General features: G+C 40.6%; 1 protein-coding gene across 3 annotated transcripts in view; it reads left to right on the top strand.

Annotated features, from left to right (window-relative positions):
- Nucleotides 1–22,110, top strand: part of ATP10D (ATPase phospholipid transporting 10D (putative)) — a 170,786-nt gene that overhangs the window by 120,994 nt on the left and 27,682 nt on the right. For all 3 annotated transcript variants that reach the window (XM_012559790.2, XM_023725451.1, XM_023725452.1), the window contains 8 exons: nucleotides 415–1,024; nucleotides 1,792–1,898; nucleotides 4,347–4,473; nucleotides 5,985–6,169; nucleotides 11,620–11,929; nucleotides 14,930–15,006; nucleotides 16,622–16,747; nucleotides 20,217–20,417. In XM_012559790.2, coding sequence (XP_012415244.1) covers nucleotides 415–1,024; nucleotides 1,792–1,898; nucleotides 4,347–4,473; nucleotides 5,985–6,169; nucleotides 11,620–11,929; nucleotides 14,930–15,006; nucleotides 16,622–16,747; nucleotides 20,217–20,417 — 1,743 coding nt within the window. The remainder of the gene's footprint in view (nucleotides 1–414; nucleotides 1,025–1,791; nucleotides 1,899–4,346; nucleotides 4,474–5,984; nucleotides 6,170–11,619; nucleotides 11,930–14,929; nucleotides 15,007–16,621; nucleotides 16,748–20,216; nucleotides 20,418–22,110) is intronic.

The raw sequence follows: 22,110 nt of genomic DNA, 5'->3' as shown, positions 1-22,110 counted from the left end.
TAACATTTGAAGATGTTTCTGTTTTGCTATTATTGAATACTTAATTTGCTTATAATTTTTAACTTATTATTAGAACACACAGAGTAAATAACCATTATGGATTTTCCAAAATTTAAATTGTTTCCTTAGGAAAAATTGTTACAAAGATTCCCCTAGGGTCAAATGATCTTAACATTTTATGTCTTATTGCAATCAGAAGTTGCTATGAATTTCTTTCCTAAATGTTTGTAGAAATTTATAATATCATCGACATTAGCAGATCTTTTTTTATCATGGCTACTTTTATTTTTATAAATGTTTTCTGTGGCAATTGTAAGTAATTTGAGTATCTAATTTTTTCCCAGTTTGACTGTGAAGTTGTTATAAACTTCTTTTGACTGTATTATTGAGACCTTCATAAATTATCTTTCGTAGATAAGACTCTCATCACTGAGTGGAATGCCCATCAAGTCCTTGGAAGAGATTAAAAATCTCTTCCAGCGATTGTCTGTCCGAAGATCAAGTTCACCATCTCTTGCCCGTGGGAAAGAGCCATCTTCTGGAGTTCCAAATGCCTTTGTGAACAGACTCTCTCTCTTTAGTCGAATGAAACTGGCTTCACCTGTGGAGGAAGAAGGCTCCCAGATGAGTGAGAACCCGCAGTGCTCTAGTAGCTCAGCTTGCTATGAAGAAGTAGAGAAACAAAACAGTGACACAGGCATCAGCATTGGCAAGGTGGACTCCCTCCCTGGACAGCCCTTGGTCTCGGGCCTGTGTTATGAGGCCGAGAGCCCAGATGAAGCGGCCTTAGTGTATGCTGCCAGAGCTTACCAATGCACTTTACAGTCCAGGACTCCAGAGCAGGTCGTGGTGGACTTTGCTGCTTTGGGACCATTAACATTTCAACTCCTACACATCCTGCCCTTTGACTCTGTAAGAAAAAGAATGTCTGTTGTGGTCCGGCACCCCCTTTCCAACCAAATTGTGGTGTATACGAAGGGTGCTGATTCTGTAATAATGGAGTTGCTCTCCATGGCTTCACCAGGTGGGTGCATACAGAGCTGAGACGGTAGTGATATGGAGGGCTCTGAGATTAAAAGGCCACTCTCAATGGTTTTATAAAGGCAAAGAAGCAGATATTTGGGAATCAGTCACACCTGGTAAAGTACTTGGTGGAAAAACATATAAGCTTTGTGGATGTACAGACCTGGGTTCAAATCTGTCATTAGCTAGGTTTTGATAAAGTTACCTGACTATTCTGTGCCTGACTCATTTTCTATAAAGTGGGGATTATAGTACCTCTTTCATAGGGTCTTGGGAGGTTTACATTAAAGGTTTAAAAATATGCAGTGTATGTCAAATCTTTGGCCAAGTGCCTAGAAAATAGTAACCAAAAAAAAACCAAACCCGTTGCAGTCAATTCTGACTCATAGCAACCCTATACGGCAGAGTAGAACTGTCACACAGGGTTTCCAAGGAGCGGCTGGTGGATTCGAACTGCTGACCTTTTGGTTAGCAGCCGAGCTCTTAACCACTGCACCACCAGGTAAGTGCTCAATAAATGACAGCTAACATTATTATTGTTACTATTACTCTTATTATTAATGGTGTGGGAACTGTGTGTGAATTAAGTTCTTGGTGATTTCCTCTCCCCAAGGGGAAAGCAACAAGGGAAAGATTTATTCTGAGGGGGTCCCTCCCCAAAACTAAAAGGTTTTTTGTTTGTTGTGGGTTAAACTATCATTGTTTTTAAAGATACGTCTGTAATACGACAGACTGCTGAGGATACTTGTGTTTTGTTAATTATTTCAGATGGGGCAAGTCTGGAAGAGCAACAGATGATAATAAGAGAAAAAACCCAGAAACACTTGGATGACTATGCCAAACGAGGCCTCCGCACTTTATGTATAGCAAAGAAGGTGAGGCCGCTTAGTACACCCATCTGTTTTGTTCTTTCACTCATGTGACCATTTACTGAAAACTAGCATGTATCAAACCCTCATCTAGGCACTGGGGAAAGTCCTCTGTTCAATATCTTGGTTGTTTAAAGTTTGTCTTCAAAGTGTTTTGCCGGAAGAATGCCTAAGAAGTATAGTCTCTGAGTTCTTTCATGTTTCATTATTTATCTGCTAGTGCCTTTGAATGGGAACAGCAGTTTGGCTGGGAACAAAAATCCCTGGATCCTACTTTCTTTTCCCAAGGACTTTGAGAATATTGCTCCTCTGTCCTACAGCATTAAATATACTCTGGAAAAAGTAAGGTCAGAGACTGGCCTGGATTTTCCTCGTATAAGTTCTTGATTTATTATCCCTAGGTGCCCATAAGAGTCTTTGTCTGTAAATCCAGGTAAATGTACTATGATATTATCTCAGTACTAGTGATTATTCTCTATTGTGTTTTCTTGGGACAGAGTGTATTCTTTCTAAATAAAAATTTAAGTAGTAAGAAAGAAAACACAGCTTCTAAAGACATGATTTGAGAGAGACATGTTATTACCAGAACTACTCCTGAAGGCATGAGAGAAACAGAGATGGAGATGTTTAAGAGTGAATTGGTCAAGTTTGTTGTGCCACTTGTCTGATGAAGTGTGGCTAAGGTACTGACCAAGTCAAACTGCTCAGCTGCAATGAGGCTGTACACGCCCTCACACCCCCATAGGGTCCTCTCTCATTGATAAGCCAGAACTTCCCCAGCTCCATCCTACAAGCATGACCACAGCCACCTTTCCAACTGCATACCTGGACAGCATGTTTCTTCCTTCACTACAAATCTGTTATCCCATTGTATTTCAAAATAAGGCAGGGAACAGCAGAAGGAGGAGGAAAGTCAGCTTAGGGGAAAGAGTGTAGTAAGGGCTAGTGCAAGAGAAGTATGTGCTTATGGGGAGAGAAGAAAGTTAATTATAAACTATAACAGGGACTCTAGTGAACACTGAAGGGCTAGACACAAAGAACAACCAGCCTACGTAGAAAAAATACTGGAGGAGAACCAAAGAAGTTACTCCATCCACCTATCTTCCTCTTCTCCACATCTCACCCACCCCTGTCTCATTCTCCCCCTCCCTGGCTCTGAGCGCTACAGTTGATTTATGCTGTTTTAGAAGTCAGAGCATCCATTTTCTCTCTTCCATCCTGAATTCTAACCAGTAAAGAAGATAAGGAGAGGACTTCACTCAGCAGTTAAATCCAGAGTGACTCTAGACGTGTGAAGGGGGTATCAGGACTGTTCAGTTTGAGGGATTCTGTAGCCAGCAGCACATTCATTTTAAAAGGCATTCACCAGTGCCTTTTAAAAAAATTGCTCTAATATGAGGTTCTGCCTACCCTCTGGTCTGATCTCCACCCAGCTTCAATCCCTTCCATTCTGCTTTCCACTTCAGTGAACGAGACTTCATTGTCAGGGTGAATACACAGAGATCAAAGTATCAATGCTGTTAATAGCCGTCCAGTAATGCCCAAACTACAGGGCTCGTTGGAAAGATGAATTGAAGATTATTGCTGGGACCTAAAATCAAACTGGGGACCTCTCATTGCCTTTCCGAATTCTAGTTCTTAGGAGTTTCATTTGGGTAGAGTGGGGTCTATTGAAGACCCCGAGACACTCCGTTAACTGCATGGAAGATCAACCTGCCTCGCACACCTAGTCATAGGAATGATGGGAAACAGATACTCTGATCTTTCAGTGACATGCTTCTTCCCCTGATAAAAATGGATATCAGACAAGAATAAATAGGTGGAGAAATTGCCTAAACTCCTTCACCCTATCCTACTTTGTAAGAATTGAAATGTAGATTTCTCCTTCTATGACAACCTGAAGACAAAAAAATGTATCACTGGTTCCTTGTTTAGGGACTCCTTGTTATTAGTCCACTTAATTTTTGTTGTAAACAATTTTCTAGCTTCACCTGTGTAGCCCTCCTCGTTCTCTTTTTGCCTCTGATGAATGATTAACCACATAAACTGTCAAAAGATATCAAAGGTGCTGCTGGCTACAGAATCCCTCAACCTGACAGGTCCTGACACCACCTTCTCACAGCACCTCTAGAGTCACTCTGGATTTAACTGCCGAGGGGAGTCCTTTCCCACCTGCATACTCCCAGGCTTAATTGAATGGATTAACCTACTTTCACCATATGTGCTGCCTATAATTTCCAGGAGATTTTGCCATCAGTGTTACACAAGTCTAATTACAGAGTTTGGGAGGGTTGTGACCAGGTGATATGAGGATCGGAACCTGGCATGAGCATGCCCACAGGGAGGAATACCTAAAACAAGTGGAAGACTTAATGTTTTGCCCTGGGAGAGTCCTGGGAAAATCCTTTAAGATCGTACAGACTGCCTCAGAGTTCTTATTTTCTTCCACCATAGGTCATGAGTGACAGTGAATATGCGGAGTGGCTGAAGAATCATTTTTTAGCTGAAACCAGCATTGACAACAGGGAAGAATTACTGTTTGAATCTGCCATGAGGTTGGAGAACAAACTAACCCTACTTGGTAGGTAGACTATGCTATACTCTCTAAATGGAGAATTTTAAAAAATACTGTATGTCTCTACATAAGGTATTCACCAGTGCCTTTGAAAAAAAATTGCTCTAATGTAGGGTTCTGCCTACCCTTCTGGTCTGATCTCTACCCAGCTTCAATCCCTTCCATTGTGCTTTCCAGTGCATTGAACTAGGCTTCATCGTCACGATGAAGATCTATTAATATGTCAATACTTAACATAGAGTCCAAAGCCAAATAAATATCCTTGTTCAAGAGAAGAAAGCTAAAGGTTCTTGCCAGGCGTTGGATAAGGTACTTAACATGCATTGTCTTTTTTAATCTTCAGAGCTAATCTCCGTTTTTTTAGCCCAAGCTGGGGTACAGAGTGGTTCAATGACTTGTTCAGTTCAAAGTTGCGTGTTAATAACTGAGACAGTTAGGTCTACCTGATTTCAGGGTCCATGCCCTTTATTCTGCACCTGCTACTGGACGGTAAAACTTATTTCTCATCTCTTGCTGATTTCAGTTAAGGGCTGCACAGCTAACACGTCTTGGCTCAGGCTTGGTTGCACATTAGAATCATCTGGAGAGCTTTAAAAACTACTGATACTTGAATCCTCTTCCCAAAGATTCTGATTTACTTGGTGTAGGTTATGGCCCGGGCACTGGAATTTTTAAAAGCTCCCATGTAATTCTAAGGGGTTGCCAAAGTTGAGAAGCACTGCCTTAGAGTCAGGAGAAGGAGAAAAACAATTATCTAACTTAGTATCTAGCAAATAGAGTAGTGATGTGTACTCCGAATTAATTTCTCTGTGATGGTATAAGTAGTATAGGTCCACATTTCCTCATCTGTAATTCCAAAATCAAAAATGCTCTTGTGGGTTTAGTGCCAAACTTATTTGGCAGCAAAGTCAAGCCTGGTTTGGCATAAGGCTATTTATAGGCTGTATTATCCTACTTAGTGTGAACATTTGTAAGGTTTACTACAGAAATGTTAATATACTTGATTTACAGGTTTTATGAAATGAGGCATATGTGTCATATTACTTTTTTAAAATCTGAAAAACTTGAATTATGAAACAAATCTGGCACCTAGTGTTTTGGAAAAGGGAATTATGGACCTATGTTATGAAAGAGGATTGTAAATAGACGTTATATCTTACGGCAAGAGCATTCTTTAAAAACCTCCCTTACCCTTGGGGATGGAATCATAGGATTATATAATTTTAGACAAGATTACATAAATGACTGAATCAAATGCCCTCAATTTAAGAAAAGGATGCTAGTCAAAAAGAAAACAAGTAAATTTAATAAACTCATTGGTTCCTGAGGCTTCTTTTCAAAATATCACTTTATATATGACTTTTGTCTTGACACTGGTCTAGGATCTGTAGATGCTACTGGAGCAGTTTGTATGGTTCACAGTTGTATTGGCTAGAACAGATAAAAGATTCAGTTATAACCTAGTTGGATTTTGGTTTCTTACTTGCAAGTCCTATTGTACGTTGTTTATATTATAGGTGCTACTGGCATTGAAGACCGCCTACAGGAGGGAGTCCCTGAGTCTATAGAAGCCCTTCAAAAAGCCGGCATCAAGATCTGGATGCTGACAGGGGACAAGCAGGAGACAGCTGTCAACATAGCTTATGCATGCAAACTGCTGGAGACAGATGACAAGCTCTTTATCCTCAATACCCAAAGTAAAGTAAGTATAATGAGATGAAACCAGTCCTTCTGTTTTTGCAAAGCAAATGGACCCTTTGAGACTTGGTTTCTGCAAGAGGAAAGAAAAAACAATAACCACTAGCTTCGTGGTAATTATTTATTCTATCCAGCAACTTTGCTTATGCTTGGGAGGGTGCCATGCATAGTTCTTTTAAAGGCTTAGCAGAAAATAATAATGATTCAGGGGAATCATTGCTGAAAAAAAGCATTTGTTTTTATTTATTTGCATTTTTTTCCTTCATATTTACTCACTTGGATTAGCAGGGTCTTGGCAAGACTTAGCCCATAATGACAAAATACAACAAGTCTTGAGACAAGAATCTACCTCCCTTTCAATTTGAGAGGAAGTGGTGATTTCTGTTGAAATCAGGGGAATAAATTAAATTTTTTTATGGTAATTTTTAAAATAGGCTTGCAGGATAATAATGCCCTCTAGTGGTAATTCTTAACTAGTGCTCCTGAGAATATCAAAAGTTTGAAGAGTTGTGTTTGAGGTAAGAGGTGGGGGCGGGGGGTGGATATACAATATGGATGTAAAAAACTCAAACCAAACCTGTTGCCGTCGAGTCTATTCTGACTCGTAGCAACCCTACAGGACAGAGAGGAACTGCCCTATAGGGTTTCCAAGAATCAGCTGGTGGATTCAAACTGCCGACCTTTTGTTGGCAGCCAAGCTCTGAACCACTGTGCCACCAGGGCACCTAATATGACTATACATGGATACATAGATGTGTGTGCCTGTGTGTGTGTGTGTTTTAAGGAGAAGATATTTTAAAAGGTTTGGACTCAGCCTGTTTTTCCAATTTTGCCTCCCACTAACTTTCAACACATTCTGATCAGTTAGATAGGCATCTCATTTTTCTCAGAACATTCCTAGTATAGTGATAAACCAAAACACCAAAACCATTGCCATCAAGTGGATTCCAACACATAGCAAACCTGTGGACAGAGTAAACCTGCCCCAGATGGTTTCCAAGGAATGGCTGGGGGATTCGAACTGCCAGCCTTTTGGATAGCATCCAGCCTCTTAACCACTGCACCACCACCATCCAAATATTTATGCGTATTATTTTGCCTTCCTCTCTCCTTCCTCGTTAGTCATACCTAACCATGTTTCAGACCTCAGTAACATCAATTCCTGCATGGAATCTGTCTCCTGTAAAATCCTCTTCAGCTTCACATCTGGACCATATCTTGGGCATTTGTCACAGACTGCCATGTTTGATTAGCCATGTTTTTATGGCAGGCCTCAGCATCCCTGGGTAGTACAAACAGTTAAGCACTCAGCGGCTAACTGAAAGGTTAGTGGTTTGAGTCCACCTAACGGTACCTTGAAAGAAATGCGTGGTGATCTACTTCCAAAAAATCAGCCATTGAGAACTCTATGGAACACAGTTCTACTCTGACACACATGAGGTCATCATGAGTCAGAATTGAAAGCAACTGGTCTAGTTTTTTGTTTGTTTTTTAGTCTACCTAAATAGGCTGTATGCTTTAAGGAAAGAGAGTTTTACTTATTCACAGAGTGAGTTCCCAAAGCTGCTGGCAGTGGCCCGGCAACCCAATAACTACAACCTCCAGCCAACTCTAGCACCATGAAAGGGCTAAGCAGAAGAAAATGCTTAGCCACTTTAGTCACTCAATCGGACATGCCCAAATTAATGGTGAGGTCAGGGTTCAAATACTTGGCCAACCATTGTCCAGGACTGTGACCTTGGGAAGTTACTTATCCTCCCGCCTCCTTTTCTTTACCTGTAATGTGGGAGTAATGCCTATTTCATAGGATTGTTTTGGGCATTAAAGGAGAAAATATAAATTGTTTAATATGGTGCTTGGCATATGGGAGAGGTTCAGTGAACATTAAAAAGGAAAAGAAAGAATCAATTCTTGGTGTCTGATTTTGACTTAAAGAGTTTTTGTGAATAGTAAAATCATTAGGACTGTAAAATGTATTGGTTAAGTATACAGTTTATATTTAAAGGCAGTTAAAACTACCAGCTCAAGAAGTTATTTACTGAGTATCCATTGTGGACTGTTCTACATGTAAAAGATGTTATGTATTTGCTATCAGCAGCCATTCCATCTGTGTGGTTTCTCATACAACTAAATAGAATACGATGAACATAATTTTGTTTTATGATGACTCATGTTCATGCATGTAAAATGCCAGGCACGTAGTTGGGGCTAGTAGAGGCCCACTGACCGATATTTCCTTTCCCTTTTTTCTACCCCATCCCCTCACCCTTTAGAGAGACGCTAAGCAATACTAAGGACTTAGAGATCCTGGAGCTTTATTTCTCGTTTAATGAAGCAATTACTCCTATCATGTTCTAAGTGGTCCAACTGGCAGTCGATGGGATGTCTAAAGTCCTTTCTGTCATGTAGTATCTCAGCTTTACAAATTCCCACCGTCTTTTGCTCCTAACTTTGCAAATTGGTTTAAAATAAACGTAGCCACTTACAAACCCTGCATAGTTAAAATTCTTATGAAAGTTTTATTTCTTGATTTGTTTTAATACAATCATATCCTAAATTATTTACTGCATTCTGATATATAAAATACTTCAGGATTTATCATTTAATTTTTTAAGCTTTATTTTCCTAGTTCCATTTAAATGTTTCCTGAAATTAGTAACTGTATATTGTTTATTAGTGGTCCAGAAGGCTTTTTCATACATGATCTAATTTGCCAATGATAACAAGTAGACAGAGCAGATAAAATTATTCCCCATTTTATAGATTGAGAGCCTGAGATTCTAAAAAGCTGCGATTTGTCTGAGAGCCTACAGCTGATTACTCTTCAAGCTTGGGATAAATTTTCAATTTTGTGACTTCTATTTCAGTATATTTTCTATATTGTTGTATTAATTCTATAATGAAAATATAGTTAATTTATGAAAACTAGACACATGCATTTACAAATAAATAAGAGAATAAAAACATCTGTAAACACAAAGCCACAGATAATTTGCATTCATATTTTAGAGAGTATCCACCCAGGCTATATTCTGTGCACTATAAGCATATGAACACTACAAAGACTGTATTTATAGTACTGTGTTATATAGTATATCTTAGTATTATAGTACATCCTTAGAAGCAAAGATGGCGAGACTGTCTTACATACTTTGGACATGTTATCAGGAGGGACCAGTCCCTACAGAAGGACATCATGCTTGGTAAAGTAGAGACTCAGCAAAAAAGAGGAAGACCCTAAACAAGATGGATTGACACAGTGACCGCAACAATGCACTCAAGCATAACAGCGATTGTTTGAATGGTGCAGGACTGGGCAGTGTTTCGTTTTGTTGTACATAGGATCACTATGGGTCAGAACCCACTCAACAGCACCCAACAGCAACATTATATAGTAATATATAATATTGTAACTGTATTTTTTTCACTTAATAATATATGTTTTTAACACTGTCCCTTGTAAATATTGTAATTGGGTGCCACTGAGTCAGTCTCAACTCATAGTGACCCCATGTGACAGAGTAGAGCTGCCCCATAGGGTTTTCTAGGCTGTAATCTTTACAGGAGCAGATCACCAGGTCTTTCTCCTGTGGAGTCACTGGGTGGGTTTAAACTATCAATCTTTTGGTTAGCAGCTGAGCACTTAACCATTGCATCACCAGGGCTCCTTCCTCTTATAAATAGACAATTTAATAGACATCTTGCTTTTCAGTGACTGCAGAGTATTTTAATTTATAAATTTACCATTTTAATTTAACCAAACCCCAGTAGGCTTTTAAAAATAAATTTTTACTCTTATATATTGAGCCTATAATGAGCCTTTTTGGTTCATCTTTGTATGCTTTTCCCTCGGTGCTTTTGAGGTATATAGGATCATTTGTTCCTAAGAAAAAAGTTGCCAAGTAGCTCCATTTAAAATTTGAGACTCTTGTTTAGAGTCTACATGGTTGTCTTAGTTATCTAGTGCTGCTATAACATAAATAACACAAGTGGGTGGCTTTAACAAACAGAAATCTATTTTCTCACAGTTTAGGAGGCTAGATGTCCAAATTCAGGGCACTGGCTCTAGGGGAAGGCTTTCTGTCTCTGTTGGCTCTGAAGGAAGGTCCTTGTCTCTTCTGAGCTCCTGCTCCTGGACCATCTTCATTGACTTGGCATCTCACTTCCCCTGTCTCTGCTTCTCTTGCTTGCTTGTTTAATCTCTTTTATATCTCAAAAGAGATTGACTTAAAACACACCCTGCACTAATCTTGTCTCATTAACATAACAAAGACAACCCATCTCCAAATGGGATTATAACCACAGGCATAGAGGTTAGCATTTACAACACATATTTTTGGGGGGCACAATTCAATCCATAATAATGGTTATTAAGTCTTCGTTGTGCCATGCCTACATATATGTATCCACTCTTTCCTTAACCCTTTTATTCTGTTGTAAACTGAGAAATGCTTGATAAAACAGAATTTAAAATAAGAGTAAATGGACTCTGAGTAATGGACTCTTTCATGAATAAAGTATTTCGGACTTAGTGTGTAAAATTAAATTTTTGCTCCTGGATATATTAGTTCCTCCTTAGTGGTCATTTACAGAATAATTTCTGGATAAGCATATTGTTAATCTTCTTGAGTAGAACTCATTCAACAACCATGTATTAGATGCCTGCTATGACACTGTTTTGGACATTACAAAGGCTTCGTAGATAAATTAAAAGTATTATTTACCTTTAAAGAACTTACTAACTAAGGTGGAGTGAGGAGAATGGAGGTATGTACACAAACCAAATAGGATAAGCACCACTAAGAATATATCTAGATCAGCATGTACACTCCATGAGGGCAGGAATTTCTGTGTTCATTGACATTCCCTAGGACCTCGAATTGTTCCTAATATATAGTAGGTTCTCAATAAATACTTAGTGAATGAATGAATGCATAATGTATTGAGTCAAAGAGAAGATAAAATCAGTAATTATTATTTTAAATATCTGTTATTGTCATGCCTTATACTAGGAACTTGGCATATTACATTATTTCACTTATTCCTCACAAAAAAAGTGTTATGCTGAAGATAATATTCCCATTTTTCAGATGAGAAAATTAAAACTCAAAGAGGTTACATAATTTGCCTAAGGTCAAGCATCTAATAAATGGTAGAATGAGACCAAAGGGCTTTTGAGATTCATTGTTTGAAAAGGCAACAGTGCACATATAAAGAAGAAATTCTCCAGCTATTTCTTAGCTGTAAAATTGAAGAGGACATCCTTTTAACCCATCCCTATATACACACAGAACTCCCTGTGGAAGGGCTGTGAGGTCTTTGAAAGTAACAGAATATTTATTCCCTGGAGTTGCCTTGATGCAGCAATTGCTAAAGAATGAAAATGACCAATATAGGTGGATGTTGTCACCACAGGAGCCCCAAAGGCTGACTGTCTTTGCCTACTGTTTCAAGGATGCCTGTGAGATGCTGATGAGCACAATTTTGAAAGAACTTCAGAAGAATAATCATACTTCTCCAGAGCAAGTACCCTTAAGTGAGGATTTATGCCAACCTCCTGTCCACCAGCACTTGGGGCTCCGAGCCGGACTTGTTATCACTGGGAAGACCCTAGAGTTTGCCCTGCAGGAGAGTCTTCAAAGGCAGTTCCTGGAGCTGACTGCTTGGTGTCAAGCTGTGGTCTGCTGCCGAGCTACACCCCTGCAGAAAAGTGAGGTGGTAAAATTGGTGCGCAACCATCTCCGAGTGATGACCTTGGCCATTGGTGAGTAGAGATGGGACCACACTCTGTGCTTCTCCTTTTCACACCAAACCAGGGGAAAATCCTTCTGTCTGTCCTTTTGTCTGTACATCTGTCTGTCTTTCTTGACTCCCTTCCTCCCTTACTTTACCTTTTTCTCTTCCCTCCTTTCATTGCCTTCTTCTTTTCCCTCCATCACCTGTTTGACCTGCTATGAACCAGGTAGTAGGGATGTGACACAGAAAACAATATAACAGAATTATTTCGGTTATATATCAGAACCCCACCTCAACTGGCTTAAGTAGGGTAATGTACTGACTCACAGAACTGAAGAATCCAGGAGTTCTAGCTTTAGGAAAGTTGAATCTGGGGACATGAACAATTCTTTTATTTATCCATCCAGTATGTATTTCAGTGCCTTCTAAGTACTAGGCATTTTTCTAAGCAATGGAGATGCAAGAGTATATAAAACTGACAGAGTGGCTTTTCTTATGAAACTTACGTTCTAGTGGGGAGGGAACATTCAGTAGAACAATCAAACAAATGAAAAGATAAATATATAGCTTATCAGATAGTGAGAAATGCTATTGAGAAAAACAAAGCAGGGTTATGGGGTTGTGCAAGGTTAGGGATGGGAAGGATACTACTAGTATAAATATGGATTTTAGAGACTGTCTCATTGATAAGGTTGTATGTAAGCAGAGATGAAGGAAATGAGGAGGGATGGATCCATGGGTGAGTGATTTGAGGGGAGAACATTCCTGGCAGAGTGGACAGTGAAAGTAACATCTATGAGGTGGACTGTGCTTGGTGTGTCCAAGGCCAGAGCAGATTGAGGGAGGGAAAGAGATTTTTGCAAGTTAGTGAGGATCATAGAGGTGGCAGGTGGCCAGATCATGTAGGGTCTTAGAGGCCATTATACAATTTTGGCTCTTACCTAAGAGAGATAGAGAGGCATTGGAGGATTTTGAACAGAGAAGGAACATGCTCTGCCTTAGGTTTAAAAGAATCACTTTACCTAACCCTAACCCTTACCCCAGAGTTAACCATAACCCCAACCATAACCATAACCCTGACCCCAGACCTAACCCTACCCCTAACACTAACCATTACTGTAGCCCTAACCCCAACCCAGTAGTAGCGCTAACCCTAAACTTAAACCTAACCTTAATTCTAACACTGAACTTAACCATATTCCTAACATTAAACTGAGCCCTAATGCTAAAACAAACCCTAACCCTGACTGTACCTCCAAACCTAACCAGAGCTCTAATGCTAATCCTAACTGTAGCCAAAAAAAAAAAAGAAGGATCACTTTGGCTGGGTGTTGAGAGGCTGTGGGTTGGGGTGCAAGGACATAAGTAAGGAAATCAATTTGGAGACTATTAAAATAATTACGAGATGGTGCCTTGAGCCTAGATAGTAGCAGTAGAGGTGGTACAATATGGTCAGGTAATGAACTTGTTTTGAAGGAGGAGCTAGTGACATTTGCTGATGAATTAGATACATTATATGAGAGAGTTGTTAAAAATAACACCAAGTTTTGTCTGAGAACAGAAAGGAGGGAGCTGCCACGTATCAAGATGGAGGAGGGGGAATCAGGAGTTGGGTGCTGCACTTGTTAAGTTTGAAAAGCCTAAGTGGCTAAGTGATCCTATTCAGTAGACAGCTGGGTATAAACATCTGCCATTTGGAAATGTGGAATTGGCTAGAGATACAAATTTTGGAGTTTTAAGTCTAATGATGATATTTAAAGTCTTGATATTAGATGGGATCACTGAAAAATGAGTATAAATGAGAAGAGCCATTTAAGGCTTGAGACACTCCAATATTTAGAGTTTAGCAAGATGTGGGCCCAGTTGTATCTTTCAGTCTCTGTTTTCCCCTAGATTTCTTCCAGTCTCAAACAGCCTCTCCCTCGTACTGGTGATGTAGCTACTGAAAAGTCCCAGCTTACATCTTCTCCCATTAGCAACCTCAGGGAAAACGTTAACACTTCTTTTTAGGTTGCTATAGTAAAATACCAGAATTAGAGTTCAATTTTGCTTAATTATTTTGTTGAATGAACATATAAATGAATGAGTTGTTCAAGCCCCTGGATCCAAGTGTTCCTGAAGGTAGAACCCCTGGACTTTTCAATTATATTAATTAAATTGAGTCATGTGTCCATCCCTGAATCAATCATTGAGGCCGGGAACAGAAGATGCTGATTGGGAGGTCTGGACTGAATGCCCACCTGTAAATTTGGCGGTTTGGCTTCACCCTAACAAACTACATGGGTCCAGAGTACCCAAGGAAAACCAAGGTACAGTTCCCAGAAAGCAGGCAAGTGGTTGGCGAGTAGTTGGAAACAACAAATGCCTGTTACCAGCCGGAATGTAGTACCTCCTTTTAAGAAGTTTCCAATGTGTGGGAGAGACCAATAAATCTATATGTAACCATAATACGTTATGATAGAGATACACACGGGGTGGTGCTGGAGCCTAAGGAAGGGGCATCTGATCTCTTCTTGAGGGATGTGGGAAGGTTTCCCAAAGGAAGTGACATCTAAACAGAGAGCAAGAGCAATTGAAATCCAGCCAGGTTGGGTGGGGGTGATGAGGACAGTGTTATGAGAATAGAGAAGAGCATGTGCAATGGCTAGAAGGAACAGGGTACATTTGGAGAACTGAAAGTAAAGTGGATGGCATGGAAAAAGGAGAGATTAGTCCGGGTAGGTACCGTAGCATGAAGGACTTTAAAGCAGTCTTAAGGAGTTTGGACTTTTTCCTGATATCAGTGGGAAGCCACAGTCCATTCTTGCTTAACTAGCTTCCAGGTAATTTGGAGAAAAGGGAAAAATTTTGAAGGATTTGTTTGTTTGTTTTAGTGGCCACTATTGATTTGCAAAGTTTACCACCCTTTCTTCACCTCTTGTTCTGTTGTACGTCTCTGTGAGTTGGATCTGACTTGACAACACCTAACAACAACAACAACCTTACCCCTCATTATGTTTCTCTTGCCATTTTTTCCTATCTTATAAAGGTGATGGTGCCAATGATGTTAGTATGATACAAGTGGCAGATATCGGAATAGGGATCTCAGGTCAAGAAGGCATGCAGGTGAGTGAATATTGTGCACCCAAGGACTATGACCTTGACCTGCCCCTCTATGATGGTTATGTGTCAACTTGGCTAGGCCATGATTCTCAGTGGTTTGGCAGATATTGTGTAATCATCCTCCATTTTGTGATCTGATGTGAGAGGTCAGTCAGTTGAAAGCCAATCAGTTGAAAGCCAATCAGTTTCCTTGGAGGTTTGGCCTGCATCCAGTATATATGGATGTTCTGGCAAGGCTCTCTCTGGATCCTGCATCCGACTTGTCATCCTCTGAACTCTGGTTCTTGGGACGTGAGCCAGCAGCCTGCCACCTGACCTGCCGATTTTGGGTTCGTCAGCTCCTGCAAACATGTGAGTCAGGAGAAGCCTCCAGCCTGTTGCCTGATCCATAGATTTGGGACTTGCCAGCCTACACAACTGTGGGAGCCATTTCCTTGAGATAAATCTCTCTATATATAATTATTATATGTATGCTTCACTGGTTTTAGTCCTCTAGAGAACCTAGCCAAGGGCTTGGCTTATTCTCCGTGATAAGATCTCTGCAGTAGAGTGAGGCTGACTGCAGATAGCCCAGGATTGGGAGGCAGGAAGTTTATCTGTTCATCCATCGGTTATTTACTGAGTGCGTATTATGTGCCTGGAGCTCTGGAGGTGCAGTGGTTAAGTGTTTGGCTGTGAACCAAATGGTCAGCAGTTTGAATCCACCAGCTGCTCCTTGGAAAACCTATGGGGCAGTTTTACTCTGTCCTATGGAGTTGCTATGAGTTAGAATTGATTCAACAGCAATGGGTTTTTGGATTATGTGCCTAGTATCTTCCTGGCTAATTTTGGGTGTGTTGTTCACTTGTTCGGTTTAAAAACTAGAGCCTATCTGCATCATAGGAATGCATATTTTTAGCCCTGCAGTATCTATGTAAATTCTTACACTGAAAAAAGCTACTAAGGATTTGAATAAAGAACCTAACAGTATTGAGAGAGAGAGAGGGAGGAGGCAGAGGGAGAAGGGAGAATGAAGGAAATAGGGAGGTGGGAGTGTCCTATTTGCTCTGGTGTGTGTTTACAATAGAATTCAAGGTGCAAAATTCAGATAAAAGCTTGTCATCCACAAGTCTGTTTTTCTTGTATAGAATGAATGCTGTCAGAAGAAGATGGGATATGAGACTTAGGTTTCTGGAGAATTGTAAATCATGCTATCTCTCTGTAAGATGAGGAATCCAAATACCTCTGCCTGACACATTATACAAAGTCATATAAAGTCATGACTCCGATACTTCTTACTCTTCTCCTCATTGAGGAGAAGGCAAATGCACATTGTAATGAAGAAGATAGAGCTCTTGCTGAGGGCTGCTTTTTCTGGAAAGTTCATTTGCTGAAACTACATCATGAATAGTAACCAAGTAAGAAGTCTTGTTTCATGTAACCATATTGGAAAGCTGAGTGTTAGCTCTGGGCAGCCAATTGAGGCTCTGTATTCATGGGTTTTGTTTGGAATGTACATAAGGTTTAAGCACAGATTTGACTGATCTGAGCCTGATGAAGGTCAGGTTGCCCGTTCTGTGTCCCTGTTCTAACCTGTTTGATTACTCAGAGTGGTCTTCTCTCCCCTTTGCCTCTGCAGGCAGTGATGGCCAGTGACTTTGCCATTTCTCAGTTCAGACATCTCAGCAAGCTCCTTCTTGTCCATGGGCACTGGTGTTACACGCGACTTTCCAACATGATTCTCTATTTTTTCTACAAAAATGTGGTATGTGACTCCAGAGAATTCATCCCTACCCCTTTCCAATCATGGTTGCATAAAGGATGGAGAGGAAGTGTCCTGCACTTAGCTGACTTTGCCTTGATGTGTGGAAGCAGCCAGGAGCACTCCTGCTGTCTTTCCAGAAATAATTGGAGAATGTGCTATGTTTCAGCTACTGACAGCAAATTGCTAGCCTTGTCCATCTGCTAGAATTTTCTACTCCCTATGCATTTAAATTCAATTAAGTCCTGTCTGGTTCATTTAAAATCCAGTTCTTGACCTTCCATAAAAAGGCTGTGACAAGCAAAATTATGAAATGTTTAACACTGCCCATCAGTAGGGAATGAAAACGTTTGCTTCTGATTTACAGGAGATACCAAGAAGCGTTTGCTGTCCCCAAATTGATATTCCTTGTGGTTTACTGCAGACACAGACACAGATGAAAACCAGTATCGTGGCTTAGCCTGTAGCTGCTAGCACTCACAGATGCAAGAATTCTCTAGCAAGCCTAGACAGTGTATTTGTGCTTGATACTTATTTGATGGGAAACAACTTTGTTAGGATTATATAATCCCTAAAAGGCAGAATTTGATTAAAATTCTGACTCTATCTGGTGCAACCTTTGAACACCGTTTAAGGTTCAGTTTCCTCTTTTATAAAATCTTGTTGAACTTAGATTGCTTCACGTAAGTCTCTTCTTCCCTGGTGGCACAATGGTTACATGCTCGGATGCTAAGCAAAAGGTTGGTGGTTCAAACTCACCAGTAGCTTTGATGGAAAGGAGACCTGATGATCTGTTCCTGTAAAGATACAGCCTAGGAAACCCTATGGGGCAGTTCTACTCTGTCATAAAGGGTTGCTATGAGTCAGAATTGACTTGATGGCATACAGCAACAGTGAAATGCTATATTTATAGAAAAAAGTTTAAATGGATCATTTTAGTATACTCCACATGTGTAATTTAGATCTGTGTGTATGTCTGTCAGTAGGATCATTTTTTCCTGCAGCACAATGGAAGCGCTCAGTGTTCAATCACGGTTATATACAGGATAAGGAGAAAGTGTCCTACACTAAGCTGACTAAATACTAGTCAGACTTAGTTATTTATTCAGACTTTAATAAAACTCAGACACTGTAAGAAAATATTTTAAATTCTTAAAGTCTCTTCCTGAGTGTGTGATTCTGGGTGTAGTGAATTTGAGGGAATTTGGGGCTGATCAAGAAAAAAGATAGGACCACAAGATAGCAAGATAGCATTGCACAAACTATTTATGGGGGCTGGGGCATTGACAGCCACATGCAGGAGGTGGTCCCCCACAGCAGGAGGACTCCCAGTGCAGGAGGCCACCAGAAAGAGAAGAGGTCATGAAAAATCCTAGGGAAGAAGAAAAAGAAGGGGGAGCTTACATGTGACTTGATAAGGTCCTCCTGCAGCAAGCTAGGGAGTCCCTGGGTCAGAGAAGTCCAAAGGACAGACGCAGCTAGGGGTCCTTATAACTACAGGGTTGTATCCTATCTAGGGATAGCAGATGTTGGGCGCAGTTTTGCTGGGTGTGTAAAGCAGACAAGCTGTAAGAGACTAAAAATCTGCTTACTTGGGGTATTTTTAAAACAATTGGGTATGTACAAATTTGAGTTTGGGGCTGGTGGGCTTTTTGGGCTAATCGGCCTCAGCTTGCTTTGAAGAAGTAAACAACCTGGGGCCAATACACAGAGGTCATTTTTGATTCACTTATATAATATTGAAGAAAGGTATGACTTGTAATTTAAAATTCCAGAACTTAGTAGCCAATGACTTCTACAGAGGAGTACCCCCCCCCCAGGTTTTTTGTTTTTTTTTTAATACCTTTGCATTTTTCTACCTTGTCCTCACTCTGCCGCAACCCCACCCCATCTCCACCATCCCTAGATTAAACCTAAGGGTTAAGAAATCTAATACTAGAAAGAAATGCTACTTGCTCTTAGAAAGAGAGGGAGTATTCCTTTGTAGAGAGAACATCATCAGGGAGTAAGGACCCCTGTTGGTTTCTGCTCTGTAATCCATCATACCAGTATCCTCCAGACTTAATTTCTACATCTTGTTTATCTAGCCAAACAAGGAGTGTTGTATTGAATGTGGAGAAAGGGCTGGTACAAGGAGCCGTTAGAATCACTTATCTTACTAAGACCATGGTTTTTGGGCCATGGACAACTTTTGAGATACTGATGAAGACTATGGATTCACTCCCCAGAATTGTGCCCAAACCACATGCACCTAAAAATGATACATTTCCAGGAGCTTGGTATATTGTGTGTCCATCATGTAGTCTATTCTAAGGACTGTAGCCGTGTCATAAGGTGTTCTAGTAAATCTGTAACACTAATGATAATAGTATTTTAACATTTGCAAGGTACTTTGTATTTTACAAAAATCCATATCCATTGCCATTGAGTCAGTTCCAACCCATGGTGGCCCACGTGTACAAGAGTAGAACTGCACTCCATAAGATTTCCCATGGCAGTAATCTTTTGGAAGTAGATCACCAGTCCTTTCTTCTGCAGTGTCACTGGGTGGGTTCCAACCAGCCAACCTTTTGGTTAGTAGCCAAGCACAAACCGTTTGTGCCACCCAGGGACCTGATACAGGTTATGGTCACTCCCTGACTTGATGTTGTTACTAAACCCTGAATCTGTAATTCTCATTTAACAGGTCAGGAAACTAAAATTCAGAGAAATTAAGAAAATGGCCTAAAGTCACACAATCAGTAAGAAGTACCCCCAGGCCTTGAAACCAAACCCCCTAAATCTAAGTCCATTGTCCTTTCCTATGGCTTGCCTCATTTGCCTGACACAAAATACTATAGGATGTTTTGACCTAGCCTCTAGGGTAACCAGTTGTGCTGGTTTGCCTGGGGCTGTCCCAGTTTTGGCATTGAGAGCCCCACATCCTGGGAATCCCCTAAGTTCCAGGCAAACTGGGCCAATTGGTTACCCTAGCGGCCCCATCCCACTTCATCACCAGAAAGTAATTATGGACCCAGAAAGCAGAAGAACGAGCATTTGTTTGGTGCTTGTGCTTGTGCTTGTGCTTGCTAGGCACTGGACTAGGTACTCTTCATCTAGAGCTGAAACATCTCAGTTTGAGTACTGGCTCTGCCACTTACTATCTGGGTAACTTTGGCCACATTCCTTAGCCTCTCTGTGCTTCAGTTTTTTCATCTATAAAATGGGAACAATAATAATTTCCAAGTTGTTCTGAAGCACTTCGAACAGTACCTAGCACCATATAGTAAGAGGTGTGTGTGTGTGTGTTTTGATTTAATAAAACATTTACCAAGAAAAACTGCAAAGTAGGTTGTGGTCTCTCATTTTATAAGTGAGGAGACTGAATTTGAGAGAGGCCAAGATCACACGGCTAAAAATGGCATGTAGGAATGTGTGGTCATAGCGTGGGCTGCTGTTACTAAGACCTGAATGTTCCTGTTTGTATCCCTAGGCCTATGTGAACCTCCTTTTCTGGTACCAGTTCTTCTGTGGGTTTTCAGGAACATCCATGACTGACTATTGGGTTTTGATCTTCTTCAACCTACTCTTCACCTCTGCCCCTCCCATCATTTATGGTGTTTTGGAGAAAGACGTGTCTGCAGAGACACTCATGCAGCTGCCTGAACTTTACACGAGTGGTCAGAAGTCAGAGGTAGGTGCTGGAACACATCCTTAGACTGATCCGCGTTCATTGTCAATGCCAGTGTGTTTTCCAGTCACCCCACCCAAATATGGCTGTACATGAAGAATTATTTTAAACTATTTGAAATGTCTAGTCATTTAAAAAGATTTCTACTAGCCTTGCAGATAGTAAGTTCTTTTCCCTGAGGTGAATACAGATAAAATGATAAAATACCTTAGATACTTACAAGAAGGAATCCAGTTTCTGAGACCTTGCGATGAATGATAGCTAGCATTTACTAAACCCCTGTTCCATCATTTGTGCTAACTACTAAATATATCCTGTCTTATTTATCCTCAGAAAAATCCTTTGAGATAGAACCTAGTATTATCCGCATTCTAAGACAGAGAATCTGAGCCTCAAAGAAGTTAAGTAGTTTTTCCAAAAATGTCACAGCTAAAAAGTGGGTAGGGCCAGGATGTGAACCCATCCCCCTCTGGTTCCAAAGCCAAAGTTAAATTTTTCAAGTTCTATTGTCATTCATTCAAAAAGGCAGTAGTGTTTCAGCAATGGAATTCTCACCTTCCATGTGGGAGACCTGGGTTCCCTTCCCAGCCAATGCACCTCACGTGTAGCCATCACCCATCTGTCAATGGAGGATTGCATGTTGCAATGATGCTGAACAGGTTTCAGTGGAGCTTCCAGACTAAGACAGACTAGGAAGACAGGCCTGGAGATCTACTTCCAAAACTCATCCAATGAAAACCCTATGGATCACAATAGCCTGATCTCACTGTGCATGGGGTTGCCATGAGTCGGGGGCATACGTGATGGTTCACCAACAACTGTCATTCAAACCACAGAGTGATCTTAACCACTCCCTCTCCCCACAACCATGCCTGCCTCCACTTAGTTGGTCTCTTAGGCCTCTCAGTGTACCTCTGGTATATCATTTACATTTGCCCCGCCTCGCCCCTTTCCACCCTTCTGCCACTGCCCTTATTGTCTCTTAGCTAGACTGTTGTTGTGGCTGATTAACAGGGATATCTCAAAACTCTTCTTTCTAATGTATCTTTCACAAAATTAATAGTAACCAACAGTAGTGCTGGCACATTGTGGGGAATGAAACCAATGTCATGGAACACTTTATATACATACAGACTATCGACTGGAAAGCTAATTTGCTTTGTAAACTTTCACCTAATACACAATAAAAATTTTTAAAAAATTAATAGTAACCAACTCTAATGTAGAACATTTGTGTAATGCCTACTATGTGCTAGACACTGTTGTAAGTGCTTAACATGCATAAATCTAATCCTCAGAACAACCCTACAAGCTAAGTACTATCAGTACATCCACTTAGCAGATGAGGAAAGTCAGGCACAGGGAGTTAGTTACAATAAGTAGTCGCCAGTGTCACAGAGCTAGTGAGTGGTACAGTCCACCAGGCTCCAGTGTCCATGCTGTCTACCATTCTGCCATGCTATAGAAAGACCTGTTATGCTATCTTTATACCTTAGGTTCCTCACTTTGCTCTTTCATGGCCAGAAGTCCAAAGTGGTATCACAAGTACATTATCAGGATCACAGGCCTGAGATGGTCAGGGGGCCTATAGACACTTAAAAGTGGACAAAGCTGAGTGGGTCAGTTGAGCAGATGTTCCAGTCTTGAGAACAGGACTCTGTCAGGTCCCTTTCATTTGCGAGTGACAGAGAACCCA

This window comes from Trichechus manatus, unplaced genomic scaffold, assembly GCF_000243295.1.
Source record: "Trichechus manatus latirostris isolate Lorelei unplaced genomic scaffold, TriManLat1.0 scaffold00310, whole genome shotgun sequence".
Classification (NCBI taxonomy): domain Eukaryota; kingdom Metazoa; phylum Chordata; class Mammalia; order Sirenia; family Trichechidae; genus Trichechus; species Trichechus manatus.
Note: the sequence above shows the minus strand (reverse complement) of the source record. Positions and strands in the feature narration are given on the sequence as shown.